Below are 16,316 nucleotides of genomic sequence, written 5' to 3'. Positions count from 1 at the left end.
ATTAGACTTCTGTGGTCATCACGGCTTGTCCATAATGAACACCATGTTCAAGCATAAGGGTGTCCACATGTGCACTTGGCACCAGGACACCAGGATGATCGACTTTGTGGTTGTGTTATCGGACTTCCGGCCGCATGTCTTGGAGTCAGAGTTTGGTCCGCATATCCGGCACTAAGTCGGACTCGTTTCTGGTGAGGGTTTTACTCCGCCAAGGCTGCCCTTTGTCACCGATTCTGTTAATAACTTTTATGGACAGAATTTCTAGGCGCAGCCGAGGCGTAGAGGGTTCCAGTTTGGTGGCCTCAGTATTGCAGATGATGTGGTTCTGTTGGCTTCATCAAGCCGTGACCTCCAACTCTTACTGGAGCAGTTCGCAGCTGAGTGTGAAGCGGCTGGGATGAGAATTAGCACCTCCAAATCTGAGACCGTTGTCCTCAGTCGGAAAAGGGTGGCGTGCCCTCTCCAGGTCGGGGATGAGATCCTGCCCCTAGTGGAGGAGTTCAAGTATCTTGGGGTCTTGTTCACGAGTGAGGGAAGAATGGAACGGGAGATCGACAGGCGGATCGGTGCAGCGTCTGCACTGATGCAGACTTTGTATCAATCCGTTGTGGTAAAGAAGGAGCTAAGCCGGAAGGCGAAGCTCTCGATTTACCGGTCGATCTACGTTCCTACCCTCACCTATGGTCACGAGCTGTGGGCTGTGGGACTCTCCCATAGAGATAGGGTGAGAAGCTCGGTCATCCGGGAGGATCTCAGAGTAGAGCTGCTGCTCCTCCGCATCGAGAGGAGCCAGATGAGGTGGCTGGGGCATCTGATTCGGACGCCTCCCTGGTGAGGTGTTCCGAGCACGTCCCACCGGGAGGAGACCCCGGGGACGACCCAGGACACGGTGGAGAGACTACATCCTTCGGCTGGCCTGGGAATGCCTCGGGATCCCCCCGGAAGAGCTGGATGACGTGGCTGGGGAGAGGGAAGTCTGGGCGTCCCTGCTAAAGCTACTGCCCCCGCGACCCGACCTCGGATAAGCAGTAGAAAATGGATGGATGGATGGTTCAATGATTTAATTCATTACTCAGCCATCGGATTAATAAATACCTTGGTATGAGTCATTATTATTTTTATTATCATGGGTGTTTTAACATCAAGAGAAGGGGGGGTCCAACATTTTTGTGTTTAAAAGTCTGATGATGTTGCGGTACACTCACCTGAATTCTGTCTCCCAAATGCATGCAGGAAAACTTGCTATGGACCGATGAAACAAAGGCTGAACTATTTGGCCACAAATGCAAAAGGTATGTTTGATGTTATGTTTGGTGTAAACACAACACTGCTCATCACCAAAAGAACATCATACCTACAGTCAAGCATGGTGGCAGCAGCATCATGCTTTGGGGCTGTTTTTCCTTAGCTGGAGCTTACTTTAAAAAAAAAAAAAGTCAGGAAAATTATTACTTAAAATTATGGCAGGTGTGAGCTGACTCCCATTTAACATGAGTTTAAATGTGATTGGTTAATGGTGAACACAGGCACATCCATAGATAATGAGGGTGTGCACACAATATCAACCACAACACCTCTCAGATATTTATATTTCCACCAAAATATTACATTTTGTTTTCAAGAGTTGTCCAGGTTATAGGTCACATTAATGGAGGGAAAAGTTAAGTATTATTTTGATCTATTTATCACAAAAACCTGGCATTTGAACAGGGGTGTGTAGAATTATATTTTTTTTATCCACTCTAAAGCAATATGGCACAATTCCAAATTAGCCTTTCCTGCACAGAAAAAGATGACTGATATTTATATCACTATTAAAAGAAAGGTTTTGATGTTACTATTTAAAGACTGATGTTCACAGAGTGCCTTAGTATTTATCTCACTATCTCACTTTGTGAACTGCGGCATGGTGTTCGACTGGTTAGAGCGTCTGCCTCACAGTTCTGAGGACCAGGGTTCAATCCCTGCCCCCGGCTGTGTGGAGTTTGCATGTTCTCCCCGTGCCTGCGTGGGTTTTCTCCGGGCACTCCGGTTTCCTCCCACATCCCAAAAAACATGCATGGTAGGTTTATTGACAACTCTAAATTACCCGTAGGTGTGAATGTGAGTGCGAATGGTTGTTTGTTTATATGTGCCCTGCGATTGGCTGGCAACCAGTTCAGGGTGTACCCCGCCTTCTGCCCGATGATAGCTGGGATAGGCTTCAGCACACCCGCGATGCTAGTGAGGAGATGCGGCTCAGAAAATGGATGGATGGGTTTTCTGAACCATTCAAATGCATTAATCTACTGAAATGATAATTGAATTATCAGTACTAACTGCTGTGTTTGTATATACTGTATACTACTGACTAGTCAAGGATGTAGTAAAACCTTTTTCCCGTTAGATGTGATATGAGCCAGCTCCCCGTGACCCTAGACAGGATAAGGGGTATAGATAATGGATGGATGAATTCAGTACATTTAACCATTTGCTGGTCCATATCGCATTTACTTAACTGCAGTCAATTGTACTCATTATACTCAATATAAAGCTTCAAAGGAAAAAATATCAGTCATCTTTATACTTTCACGTTTATTTTCTTAGATAAAATACAGGATATGGCAGATAAACCTTTTGAATTTGTGGTATTTAATGAAACTGGAAATTAAACACTGACGGAAACACAGAAAGATGTCAGACGAAGTGGTCAACGCCAAAGATATTTTCATTCATATTTAGGTAGTATAACTTTCAACAAAATACATATACAATACATTTCCCTTTGTCTGTGTAAACACATTGGTGTCTTTTGAAGCTTTAATTGGATATCTGTGTGGAATACTCTACAAGCTTTCAGTCCCCATGCTCCATATCACAGATGTAGAATACTTGTAGAAGTATATGTATACAATACTTGACATTTCGCTCTAAAAAAAAAGAAACAAAAGTTCAAAACATCGAATGTACACAATACCAAAAACAATGTGCTTTCCCTATACTGTATAATGAGTTGTGCTGAGGTCAAAAAAGTCCTGCATCAGGATTAGGATGCACACATCTCTTAAGTACAAGTTATCAAGGAGGCCGCTCTCCATGGAACCTTCGGTGCCTGTACCTGCCATTCTTTTCCTTTGCCAAGTTTATACAGGCATTGTGCTTGTTACTCTGCAAGTGATTCCAATACTTGATAAGTTCATTTGGGTGGAACTGATGGGATGTGATAAGGTGGCTGTACTTACAACTGGAGTAAGAGACCCTCCAGTGGTTAAAGAGAAATTCATTGGGAGGTGGAGTTGGGTCTATGCGCAACTTTGCAAGGCATATTCCCACATAAACATCCTCAAGGTGAAGCCTGCGGATGCTGAGTGAGGCCTGGTAGATGAGTTCTGCCATGTCCCCTGAGAACACATACCCTGTGCCAGAGCAGAATGTCGGGTAACGCTCACTTGGGTACAGCTCTGGCGGCATGTACCACTTGCTGTCCTTATTTCGGTTTGGTGCGTAGCCTCTCATCAGATAGCCTGTGAAGTATCTCTGCTTGGGAGGCAGCTCGGGCTTAAGCAGCTTCTGAATGAGATACTCTGTATTGACAAACATGTCGCTGTCTGTCTTCATCACATAAGAGGCGCGTGGGCAATATGTAGCCACCCAGTTCATGGCCATTAAAGTTTTGATCGTCAGGTTGTAATATGTGTCCTGGTATTCTTGCTGGATTATGTCACGGTAAACGCGGCTCTCCTCCTCAATGGTGCTCTGAAGGAAGGTGTCCGAGCTCTTTCCCATGCCGAGCAGGAAGAGACGTACGAAGCCCAGCCCCATTGCTACGCTGTCATTGCCCCACGTTTGCCGGATGGCATTACGAGCATCAGCCTGGCCTGGTTCAGCAGCAATGAGTAGGACGAGGAATGGTGTGCTGTCGCTGCACTTGAAAGGCTGGTTCAGGATGTAACGGTAAGGCTGAGCACTGAGCCTCCCTCCCACACCCATCTCCTTCTGTAAACTGTTGTTGGCACTCATGGAGTCTCCAAGTCCCATTACAGCCATTCGGACGCCTCCTCCTCCACCAAGTCCTCCTCCTGCCTCTTCTACCTGCTGAGAACTAAGATTGAACAGAGGCTTTGATGCTACAAAACCCGTCTCCCGCCAAAGGCTCCTAAGGTAGCTACTCTGGTTGGCTTCCCCTCTGGAATTGCGGAAACCCCTGACAGCGTAGGCCAGAGGGTTTTCCCGTGGCCCGGTACGGCCAGGCAGCCAGTCCTGCCGACTGAAAAATGAGAAGAGGGTGAAGAGCAGCGCCAGTGACAGGAGGCCTGCCACATGGGTCCGAAATAGTGAGCGCTTGGCGGTCCACGTCATCTTGATGGGACAGCAATGACGCCGTCTCCACTGCATGGTGCAGCTCGGGGTTGCAGGGGGCTGCTGCAGCTGCTGCTCGAGAATGGGCGGCGGCGGCAGTCACATGCAGTCACCTCAAACATGTGGTTGCAAAAAGTAAAAGTTGTTTGGAGCTGACAGATGAAGTACAATGTCTGGTTGGAGTCTTTGGAATTTCACATAGCGCAGGTTAAATGCTGCCTTGCGATTGGCTGGCAACCAGTTCAGGGTGTACCCCGCCTCCTGCCCGATGACAGCTGGGATAGGCTCCAGCACGCCCGCGACCCTAGTGAGGAGAAGCGGCTCAGAAAATGGATGGATGGAGGTTAAATGCGCTCCTGGTGGCACTGAGTAATGACTAATGATTTCTTCTGGAGACTTTAGAGATTTCTCTTTGGAACTTTAGATGAGCACATCATGTTCTATGTCTTGCCTCATTCAGGATATGATAATGGTCACTTCCTCGAGTCTGAAAAGTAAACACAGCAACAACAAACATAAGTTTGGCATTAGATTGGGAGCACTTTATGTTCACTTATACCAAATTGCATATTAATTGTCTAATTCTGCTTCTGGAGAGGATTCTACTTATTTCCCACACTTTCATTGTTTTTGTGATTTGCTTTGACACCCTTAATGCAATTCTAATTTCATCCCCACAAAACTCCCATATTGTGGGCTTCTGTGTAGCCTACAATTGTAAATGGCTCTCGGATGATCTAATTGAACATGTTAAAAAAGAGAAGCGCCATCAATATGGCAGTGTTGTAACAGCTTTGAGTGGATGTGGGCGGAGAACACAACAAGACTCATGGGATGTTGCTTAGTGAGAAGAAGGAACATAACAATTGCAAAATACTGTATATTGGGATGTGAGTGTGCATGGCTGTTTGTTTCTATGTGCCCTGTGATTGACTGGCGACCAGTTCAGGGTGTACCCCGCCTCTCGCCCGATGATAGCTGGGATAGGCTCCAGCACGCCTGCGAGCCTAGTGAGGAAAAGCGGGACAGAAAATGGATGGATGGATGGATGGATGGATATTGGGACTATTAGAAATGAAATAATTGCTGTGGATTAAATGATCCGCATGTATGGCGGAAAAAGCCACAGCCAGAATTCTGCCTCGTAGTGGAGATACAGAAAAGCACATACAGTATTTTTAGAATACATCAGAGAGTAATACTAAATAAGCACATTTACAAGTTATTTTTTGGCATAAAATTATAGTTATAACCGAATTTAAAAATGGCATCACAGTACAAAAGTACAATTTCAAAGGACTTAATAAATATGATGTGTTTGCTGCACATGGTATGGTCATTCATGCATGTCATTATTCAGCTTAATGCCTTGGGTGTAAGTTTAAATTGCAGGTTTGCAGCGACATCTGTCAGAATGAGTTTTCAGGGTCCGGCAGGCAGTGGAGCTAAAGCCAGTGCCAGCCTGTGGCGATAACAATCTTCCCGTGCCAGTCACCTTAAGATTATCAACACTGCCTACCTGTCTCAATGAGACCATCCAGACTGCCCAGGTTGCAACCGCAAGCAGGAATATATAATAGGCACATCTGTACATACAGTATATATACTACTATTGACATGCGACATGAAAAGATTCAATCTTTTGTAACATAATGACAATCATGTTCTCACATTGTTGGTACCCGTCTGCCAAAGTAAACCTACAAAGGTTACAAAAACATGACATTGGAATGTTGACAAGCCAAAATCTTCTGGGAAAATGTCATTTGGACAAATGAGCAAAACTGGAGCTTTATGGCAAATGGCTTTTTATAAGTCCTGCTCTAAAGCCTACTAAAAATATCAAGAAGAACATGAAACATGCAGTTGGGAGAAGGCACCCTTTAAACGTGACCAGTTTGTTCATGAGGAGTGCATCAAAAATAATGTCGACGTGTGCCGAAGTCTCACTGAGACTGACAGAAATTGACTGCGGTGATTAACTCACATGGTTGTGTATCAAAATATCAAGTTTGAATTTCCACTCAAGAGCTGTATCAAATGCTCAAATGTCTTTGTTAAGGTAACAATGTTTGGTTTCGATTGATACAGAGGTACTAATAGAAAATATATTAATTATCGAAGTTACAGTAGCATTGGGGAGGAACTATATTCATTCTAATGAGAGCCATTTCTAACATTTTGCCCTTATGTATTGCTAAATAAGGAAAATGATGGAAGTCAATCCCAAGGAGCTGATTCTAAACTGGACATCTTAATAGAAAGCTACAACCACACTCTACGGTGCTGGCTACACACACCGAGCCATAATTGTGAGCTTGTTCAATTAATTGTCAATCAAAACTGACTGTAGCTGTCCCTTAGCCTAATGAACAGGTGACGCGTCATCAGACAGGTGTTGCATTTGATTCGCAGATTGGTATCATCAGACAACCTGGGCAGTCATCTAATATTGTGAAAACCATTTACAAATGAACACAAATAGTTCCAACCAGAACAAAAAACAAAGAAGCCGACTGTACAACTGTCTTCTTATAAACACAAAGAAAGGTACTTAGGTCCGCTTGCCAGGCAAGCTAATGTAAGAGTCAGTACATCAGCTGTTTTTTTTATTTCGGCAGCTTTGGTTTGGTTTGTCTTGAGATTCAGGATTTATGTCTGTCTGTTGGTTTTGACAGTTTGTGTGTGTGTGTGTGTGTGTGTGTGCGTGTGTGTGTTTGGCCGGGGGAGTTGTGTTTGCTCAATCATTATGACAACTTGCAAGGAAAATGATGAATTGTTCATCGCCATTGTGCGCACTCAATAAGACATGACCAAATAATGACACAGCTTTGTTTTAAAGGTTATCACACCTCATATAGTAAACATCCAGGGCTTGAGAGATTCTAGTGCCACCTAAATGAATATCTAATATATTGAGCTTTTAATAAGTCTAAACATGCAATAGCCACACATGCAAGACCTAATGCCTGCATCAGACTACAAGATAAATTTGGTCTTTCCGATTGCACTATGTCAGACTGCTGCCATCAAATCTTGCCGTTTCTCAGGCAGGTAGTGGCAACACTACACGACATTTATCACGATATCACCGTATGCCGTTTTTTACGATCACTGGGCTTTATCTTATCAAATCAAACACTGTCGGATGTCAAACTCAAGGCCCGGGGGCCAGATCCGGCCCGCCACATGATTTTATGTGGCCCGCGAAGGCAAATCATGTGTGCCAACTTCCATGAATCTTGTTAAAATCTGTACCAAGATTTCAAATTGTCATATTTCACAAATAACATTGAGAAATTGCAAGCATTTTTGTGTTACCAAATATGAACAATAGTTGAAAAACCCATTACCCTTGATTTCTGATTCCAAAACTAGTTTATAAATTTCGGGTGTAATAATATGATGAGGTGATGTCCTGTTACAGCCGAACAGGACAAAAAAAAAAATGATGAAGTGATTTAAGATTTTTATGGTTTCACAGTCATAACGGCCCTCTGAGGGAAACCGTCACTACAATGTGGCCTGCGACAAAAATTTGTTTGACACCCCTGCTCTAAAGCTTCGGTAAACATTGGCTTGTGCGCGTCAATAAAGGTTGACAACGGCGCGCGAGTATGTTGATAACGGCAAGAACGGGAGGCGATAAGCCGGTCACAATACGCAATCCTATTGGTCGACATCAAGGTGCGCTGTTGGAGAGTTTGTTGCTAATATATCACACTTCATGGACAAAATCCCCCAAAATCTAACTTGCTAGAATTTTCATTTTGGCGTCATAGGGCTATCGTAGGGAAAAATCGTTGGTCGTGGATTGTGTCGCACCACAAGAATTTTTGTCGTTCCCGACAAAATATGTCAGCCCAATATGGGAAGTCGGCTGCGATACCTAATCAGGCCAATATCGGGGGTAAAATCCCAAAGGCTGATCTAGGCATAAATACACATCTAACCACCCGCCCACACAAACACACAGCAGATGAGTGTTTTTTTTAAACCTATTTTCACTACAAGATCAGACACCCACTTTTACTTTTTTTTCTAGTGAATTGTATTGTAAACCCTCCTGCACATCTACTGTTATGTAAATTCATTCATTTGACTTCCATTACTGTCACTTTTTTGCAATCCAATTACTCACACTAGCACAAATCAAAAGCAGTGATTCTGTAGTGCTAGAGTAAGAGTAGTGACATACAAGGACCACACATTTGTTTCCCCATGACTACATCAGACACATTTCTGTTTTCCCATGACTACATCTGTTTAAACTGTATTATACTGTAATTTGAAACTAATTGAGTCGAGCAAATCAACATTTTTCATTTTAGTTTCCTTGCGTCATGAATTCTCAACCTCGTTTGCCTCCTCAAATCTGTAATGAAAGCTTGGAGAATAGCAATGAGGATATGACCTTAATTTGGTAAAACTGAGGTCATCTTTGTGATTCACTATATTTTCCACGACAATTGCATCTCCTTCATGTGTGGGTATTCACTCATGTAAGATGTTAGAGTTACTTTTATTAAACAATCTTAAACGTCTCTTTTCTTTTTTTTTTTTTTTAAATAAATAGTACAAGTCAGTCAGTCAGCACAATTCAGACATAATTTAGTGATCTTAGTTATTGTATATAGAAATATTTGCTTGTATTTTCTACTCATACGACAGAAGTGAGTTTAAGGTTAGATCTCTCAAACACCAGCTGAGCTACCTGGGTCTTTTATTTTATGGAAATGTGGTCTTTTGGTCTGAAAACGTGTGTCTCGGAGTGGAGAATGAATTCTTGCACATTACCCGTGGACGTGCCAAATGTTAGGCCAAGTTTGAAGGCAGTCACCTCACGTATCACTTGGCGTGGCGATCAAAAGCGTATACATTACAGTACTTTCATAGGAAGTGATGTAACCATATGTACTGTATATCACCAACCATTTTGCTTATAATCTATCTCACTGTTAGTGGCTAAAAGAAATCGATTTACACATATATTCAAAAATATATTTGAAGTTAGGTATGAAAAGGCTACACTGCAGTGGGCGGGGGCAGTGGAAGCGCGGTAACTCATTTGAGGGGGATTTTCGCGCGAATGCCCCCCATGATGCCGACACGGACCTCATTCACAAATCCAAGTCCCGCGTATGCACTTTTTTAAAATAATGTTCATTCATTAATGTACGTGTCCTTAGTAACAAAAAAAGTGTGTCATGAGTTAGCAAAGTTATTGATTGGTCCTAAATGTCCACCAATGCCTCTATAAGGGCAACAGACTGGATTGTGGCGTATGTACAACAATGCAAGCACACAAACCAAATTTTCGTAAAATTGTATTGATATATTCATGAAATTTAGTACAGTGGTAGAAGGTAGACTTGACAACTAGGTGTTACTGATTGACGGAACAGTTCTCTGCAAGGTTCCACACTCACCCTGAACTCCATCAATGTCAAATCTCCACGATGAGAACGAAGATACTGTAATGACATGTTTTACGTCAAATTCGGTTCAACACATATTTTATGGTCACAGTAACATATCTGCTACTGCAGTATCTCACTAAAAGGGCAACGTGCAATTATTTTGTTCAATAATATTGACACTCCTATGTGCGTGAAGCACTCTGATCATACAAGTCTGTTCATTCTACACACACCAAGCCAATTTAGTGATTGTAGTTTGTAGTGATGTAAAAATCAATTTCATCACATTGAGTACAGTTTCTAATCCAGTATTCAGAGCTCCCAAATTTTACGGGACATCCATATTTTGTTACGGAAATCACTGAACGTCGACTCGTTACGGCCGTAACACTGATCGTTCTGGATATTGGAAAAAAAATAAAAGATCCAGCATCCATAGTGAACAGTTGCTTGGTGCACGCTATTTGATTATGCCCCCAGGCTGCCAAGCCATGAGGCGAAAGTTCTCTTTGCGTCCAGTGCTAACACATTGTAAGTCTGATCATGGTAGCGAATAAGTTACACTTTTTACCATGCTTCTCACAAGTGTCACGAAGGGAGGACGAGGAGTGGATAGGCGAAGACGATGTCAAAGCCATGCTAATTGCTAAGCTATTGTGTCATGCAGTCACACACAAAAATAATAATAATCTAAGTGATTTGGCGATACAGTACAATTGTTACATAGATCTGGTGGGAACCGCGTTTTCACGGAGAGTAACAAACTTTGAACAACAAAATAACAGGCCAATTAATGTGTTTAGAGATATACTAAACATAAAATACACGCCCACACAACATGGGCAGGTTAAAAGTATATTATTAATGACAAATATTTGTAATATAAGAATCTTTTATTAGTCCCACAGTGGGGAAATTTGCATCTTTTCAGCAGCAATGGCGGATGTAGGAAATATAAACATATTAATATAAATCACATGCAAGGGAAGATGTACAAGAAGTACATTGCACCAAATAGAAACCAAAACTATTGTCCATACATAAACTATCCAATTCAATAGATCAGCAATGTTATTAGTTTCTTTGCAAAATAGAGTGCTGAGTTTTAATTTTGATGTTTGAGATCTGATTAATGTGATTTAATGGACTTAAGACTTTTGATAGACAAGCATTGTCAAAGGCGAATGAATCCAGACACAAAGATATTTTTGATGATGGCACATCGAAATCTCATATATTGCTACTGTGATTCAGGCTGCAACTACATCCGCCATCACAAGGTTTGATGTAATAAAAACATCAAAATGACATATTGAAGCCATAATTTATTAACGATTACGATTATGACTGTCCCACAGTAATGTTCTTGAAAAAAGTTTGAAAATATGGAAATTCAGACAAATTTAAGAAAAAAGGGGAATTTTTATACAGTAGGTTGGCAGCTCTGCAGTGTTATATCCTTCTCATGCAGGTAACTGGAATACTCCAACACATCAGTAAAACAACGTTGTGCCCCGTATCTTTCACGTTTAGTTTGTTATACTTCAAAACATTTCCATAGAAAAATTAGAACAGCAACAACTTGGAATTACGTACTTTTCTCATTTCACTATCTCTCACGCTCACATTTTCCATTTCGAAGCAAGAGGTTGGTCATGTCTGTCTGATATCCATATATTTCCGAGGAAATTGGAAATAGGCTATTCTTTGTCTTTTGTGCTTTGTAACCGAAGAAGGCGCGATCAACTTTAGTCATGGAATTACTGAAAGATATATATTTTTTAAAACGTTAACTAAACCAAAGCAACAGGGAGCAACAAGGAAGGCAGTCGATGGCAGAGTTGCCCATGTTACAGAACCAGATGCACCCTTGTACCTAAGGCTCTACACTGTGCTGTTTTACAGTCCTATAAAATACATGTAAATACATTACGTACTTTTCTCATTTCACTATCGCTCACGCTCACATTTTCCATTTCGAAGCAAGAGGTTGGTCATGTTTGTCTGATATCCATATATTTCCGAGGAAATTGGAAATAGGCTATTCTTTGTCTTTTGTGCTTTGTAACCGAAGAAGGCGCGATCAACTTTAGTCATGGAATTACTGAAAGATATATATTTTTTTAAAACGTTAACTAAACCAAAGCAACAGGGAGCAACAAGGAAGGCAGTCGATGGCAGAGTTGCCCATGTTACAGAACCAGATGCACCCTTGTACCTAAGGCTCTAGACTGTGCTGTTTTACAGTCCTATAAAATACATGTAAGCAACACTGCACACAGTGAAATGGAGAGATTATTAATTTTCTGAATGCTCACACTGTGCAGCTAAACATACATCGAATTAGGATTATGACAGAGTGAATTTCACGCTCTCAACACAGCAAATCCTCTTTGTCAAAATTATTTGTTTACATACACAGTTCGCGTTAGGTTCAGCCACAGCACACCTCTATCTGAGTCCAACATAGAAGGGTTCTGCCTCCATTTCTCTGTGCTTTATGTTTACATCTTCAGCGATTTAGCTTGTGTTTCACTGACAATGTACGACCTCTGTTTTTAGCTACAAGGGCTGATTTTGCCCGCAATTGTCCATGTTTTGTCCAAAACAGTAAAAATTGTACGACAAAGAACAGGCGTAATTCTAAAGAAATATACTTATACTGGAAAGAAAAATTGGTTTATTATGTTTGTGTTGTGCCATGGCTTGAGAAGGATTTTCAGAATTTACTTTTTTTTTTTTTTCCTTCAGGCCATGCCGACTCGGCTTGTCATAAAACAAATCTTCCAAGGAACCCTCTCCTAAGGGTTTGCTCACCAGGCTCTTAAAGTAATAACAACTTTTAGATAGCCATTACACCTGCAATGCACAAAAAGAGTATAATGTCAAAACGAGGGGTGGCCTTGGCAGTTTCTCCTTACAGCATTTTCTCTCTCATGACTTATTTGACTGGATGGTAGTCGGATTGCTCCGACATCAAGGTGGCTGGCGTTTTGAACCTTCCATGTAAATTGAAATGTTCCCCCCCCAAAAGAAAGAAAAGGGTTTGCCCTTGGACATACTGTAAATATATATTGAACATTAAAATAAGGCAGTATACACATATTTTCCCTCTGTTTTCAAGGGGGAGTATATGAGATACAGTATCCTCAATTATTTGGACAAGGTGACAGCTCGGCAATTGTTGGCCTCACGTCAGGCGAAGACGCCAGAGAGTACAGACAATTGATGCAGGATTTTTGGACCAGTGCCATTGGCACTGTCTCCAGATCAACACTTTGAAAAGAAAAAGGAGCTGGGCTCGGATTTCCTAAGGAATAGTCAACCTACCGACATCGGCAGACATCCACTGTGCTGACATAGAGACGATAACAGCCTACACTGTGCCTTTAGTTGTGTCTTTTTGAGTGAAGGGGGATTTGTTTGCATTGAGCAATGCAGTTCAGTTTGGTCTGGTATGCAATTTAGTAGGCTATTAAAAAGTGACTGTACAAGAGTTTGTTTCAAAACCGTTTGGTGCTCTTCTTATATTAAACATTGTGGAAATCCTCCATTGTTTGTTCTTTGTTACTGTACTGTGTTTCTCATCTCTTTACACTGTATTATGGTTTGCTTTTCATGTAGTTGTTACAAGTAATGATGCCATAAAATAAAACTAGTCTTTATAGCTCCAACTGTAGCACAGTGTCAGATGAACTGTAGCTCTTGGTTAAAATGGGACTTTGAAGGCCTTCTATGACAATACGGTAGACATTTTTCTTGTGTGGTCTGGAGCATCTCAGCCAATAAAAGTAAGGTTAACAGATTGGGGAGCCAGTTTGTCTGAGGCCAACCTCTGGAACCAGTGGAAGTGATGTGTAAGGGGTAAATGCCTGCCAAGATCTCATCGCTCATAACAACCTAATCTAAGCCAGCTATAATCGTCGTGCCAGAAGGGGCGGTACCTGTGGTCCGTCCTGCCTGCCATTCTCGGAAGTACGCTCGCGCAACACAATATAACACACTCCCACCTTTTGTGTCTAATATTGTGCAATCATATCATGCTAATAATTTGTGACATTCAACATGTGACACTTATGGAAGCACACAAAATTCATCAGTTTACACAAAAAAATTGTACTTTCTAGGACTTATTATATTCATATTTACACTACATTTTATTCATATAGGCTACTAGATTCTGGTGTCTCTACACGATTATGCCCCAGATTTCAGACAATTTAGTCCAGCGGCTGCACTGCTGCCTATGCTTAAAAATGGCTCTGGATCCTCGCCCAAGCAAGTTGATTATGTCATGGGTGAAGCCACTGTGGGGGCGTTTATTGTGTAAATTGGCCCCAATGTTAACGTAACAGTGGAGCGGAAGTGCAGAATGACACTTTTTCAGAAGTAGGCAGAAAATAAAGATATGCTTGGTTGGCAAGCATTCCAGGGACTTAACTATTACAAGCAATTTTCCATAATATGCCCACATTAAATATTGGCCCACGATTAACAAAAACATGTATTTGCATTTGAAAGTCAGTAAAACACAAGACATCCATGGGGCCGAACAAGCTTAAAACTGTCAATCCACCTGGACTAAAAAAAAATAATAATAAATAAAAATTATAAAACATTATTACACCAAAACAATGACAATCTACATTGCAAAGTGGGGCCCTCTACTGCTTTGGCTGTGTCACTGCACCACTTCGCTCCAAAAGGTCAAATTAATGTCCTCGATCTTTATCTGATATGTGCCACCCCTTTATATTTAGTGTTATGTTTAAAGTTATAAGAACAAAAATATAATAACTTGCTCAGTAACCAACAAACACGAATCCAAAAATTACCTAGTGTAAGAAATGTTGACTGATTTATGAATGTTATTATGTTAAAACACATTTGTTTCTTTTTTTTCCCCCCATCTGGCGCTAATTGATGTCATACATAAATGTAATGCGACACAATGTAATACTAACTTCATTACAGTCAATATTTGTATGAAAAACACTCCCATGCAACACATCTAAAACAATCAAATGAAAAACAATTAACGACAGCAGTAACTCAGCATGCCTTCTTGTGATAGGTGCCGGTACCGCCCCGAAACTGAGGAACCCCTCTGTGTATGCAAATGAGTTCCATTATGAAATCTCAATCAGCCCAAAATCTAAACTGCCTGTTTTCAGACAAAGAATTACAGTTCTGTAATTTTCATCTTGACGGGCGGATAGGCATTTGAAAGGCCCAAGTATGGAATCAATTGAAGTCCGTTTTTCATAATCTGCCCCCTTTATTCCTTTTTATGGTCTACCTCCGCTGTTGGCAGCAATTCATATGCATGATTCGCTGCCAAATACCTGTGAGAGCATCCAGAAACTCCAGGGCCAAGAGTGTTTTTTTTTTTTTTTTCTGAACTTGATCATTTGCAAATTAACACAGAATACATTTGGTGATATGTGAAGGAACTGCCAAGAACTTGCTTCCCACTCACTATAACTTGGAAGTAAAACATTTGTGCACTAGGATCCGTGTAAACTGCCACAGTTGTATGGGCTGGGACGATGATAAGAAAAGCCAACCGATCACCTGGTTGAACGCCAGGAAATAAACGCTTGATGTGATGTAAGGGATGCGCAGATGTGCGAATGGATTGATAGTCAAAGCTGCCTGTGCGGGGATGACGGCTGCGTGTGAGAGTCGAGAGAAGTGGGTGGGGACGGCTAAATAAATGATGAGGATGTGGATGTGGAGGACTCACGAGATGTGCAGTGTGGCGTACCTCCTCTCTTCCCTCGGGGTCGACGCTGCTCGCTTGTGTCAAGGCTGCAATGGGCTGGCTGCGAACCCTGCTCCTTTTAGCCCACATCCCCGCAACGCTTTGGTCAGTCCCCGCGTGACGTGTTACGCCCTCTCGCTCTCGGCCATCTCCACGGAATCTTCAACCCTGCGGGTTTTCGGAGCCCCCCGCCCCCTCTTGCTGCCACTCCTCCCTCTCCCGGTCTCCGGCGTACACCGCAGCTAAATGAGGGGCTCTCCTCGCGGTTGGTTCCTGCTCTTGTCCAAGTTGCTTCGGGTCATTTTGAAACACACACAAAGAGAGACGCAGCGGCGCGGGTGGAGAAAAAACAATTTCCTCGAACAATAGAACCCTAAGTGTCTTATCACGCTTCTCTGTATCTGTGGGAAAACAATATGTTCTCCCTACCGCCCGTGCTGTCTTCTTCTTCTTCTTCTTTCATCGTCCGCATCCTCGCTCGTCTGCCTCGGACCGACCGCAGTCGGTATTTCTCGGCGGGTAATGCAGCCGCTGGCCCGGGTAGGCTGGATGGCAGACACCGCTCCACTGACGGAACTCTCGCACGTCACGGCATTTTTAGCTCAGCGTCTCACGTGACCTAGAGCGATGGTCGTGCTGTGTTCAGCGAGTGTGGGGAAAACAAACAGCTATTTAATGTTGACGTTCGAGTCACGATGGTCGAGTCGTTGCACTTGGAAAATTGGACCCATTTCTACATACATTGACGCTACCGCCATTTGTCATCTTATGTTTCATATGTGTAGTGTGCATCA

The 16,316-nt window shown here is 42.3% G+C and overlaps 1 protein-coding gene across 2 annotated transcripts; it reads right to left on the bottom strand.

Annotated features, from left to right (window-relative positions):
• Positions 1-2,689: 2,689 nt before the first annotated feature.
• b3galt2 (UDP-Gal:betaGlcNAc beta 1,3-galactosyltransferase, polypeptide 2) lies at positions 2,690-16,112 on the bottom strand. 2 transcript variants are annotated; one of them, XM_061779937.1, is made up of 2 exons: positions 15,505-16,112; positions 2,690-4,825 (listed from the first exon to the last, which is right to left on the bottom strand). In XM_061779937.1, exon 2 carries the CDS (start codon positions 4,372-4,374, stop codon positions 3,058-3,060), a length of 1,317 nt encoding a protein of 438 aa, XP_061635921.1. In that variant the 5' UTR covers positions 4,375-4,825; positions 15,505-16,112; the 3' UTR covers positions 2,690-3,057. The 2 variants fall into 2 exon arrangements, with proteins under 2 accessions (XP_061635921.1, XP_061635920.1); XM_061779936.1 differs by having other exon boundaries at positions 15,526-16,112.
• Between the last annotated feature and the right edge of the window lie 204 nt (positions 16,113-16,316).

Source organism: Phyllopteryx taeniolatus, chromosome 7, assembly GCF_024500385.1.
Source record: "Phyllopteryx taeniolatus isolate TA_2022b chromosome 7, UOR_Ptae_1.2, whole genome shotgun sequence".
Lineage (NCBI taxonomy): Eukaryota > Metazoa > Chordata > Actinopteri > Syngnathiformes > Syngnathidae > Phyllopteryx > Phyllopteryx taeniolatus.
Note: the sequence above shows the minus strand (reverse complement) of the source record. Positions and strands in the feature narration are given on the sequence as shown.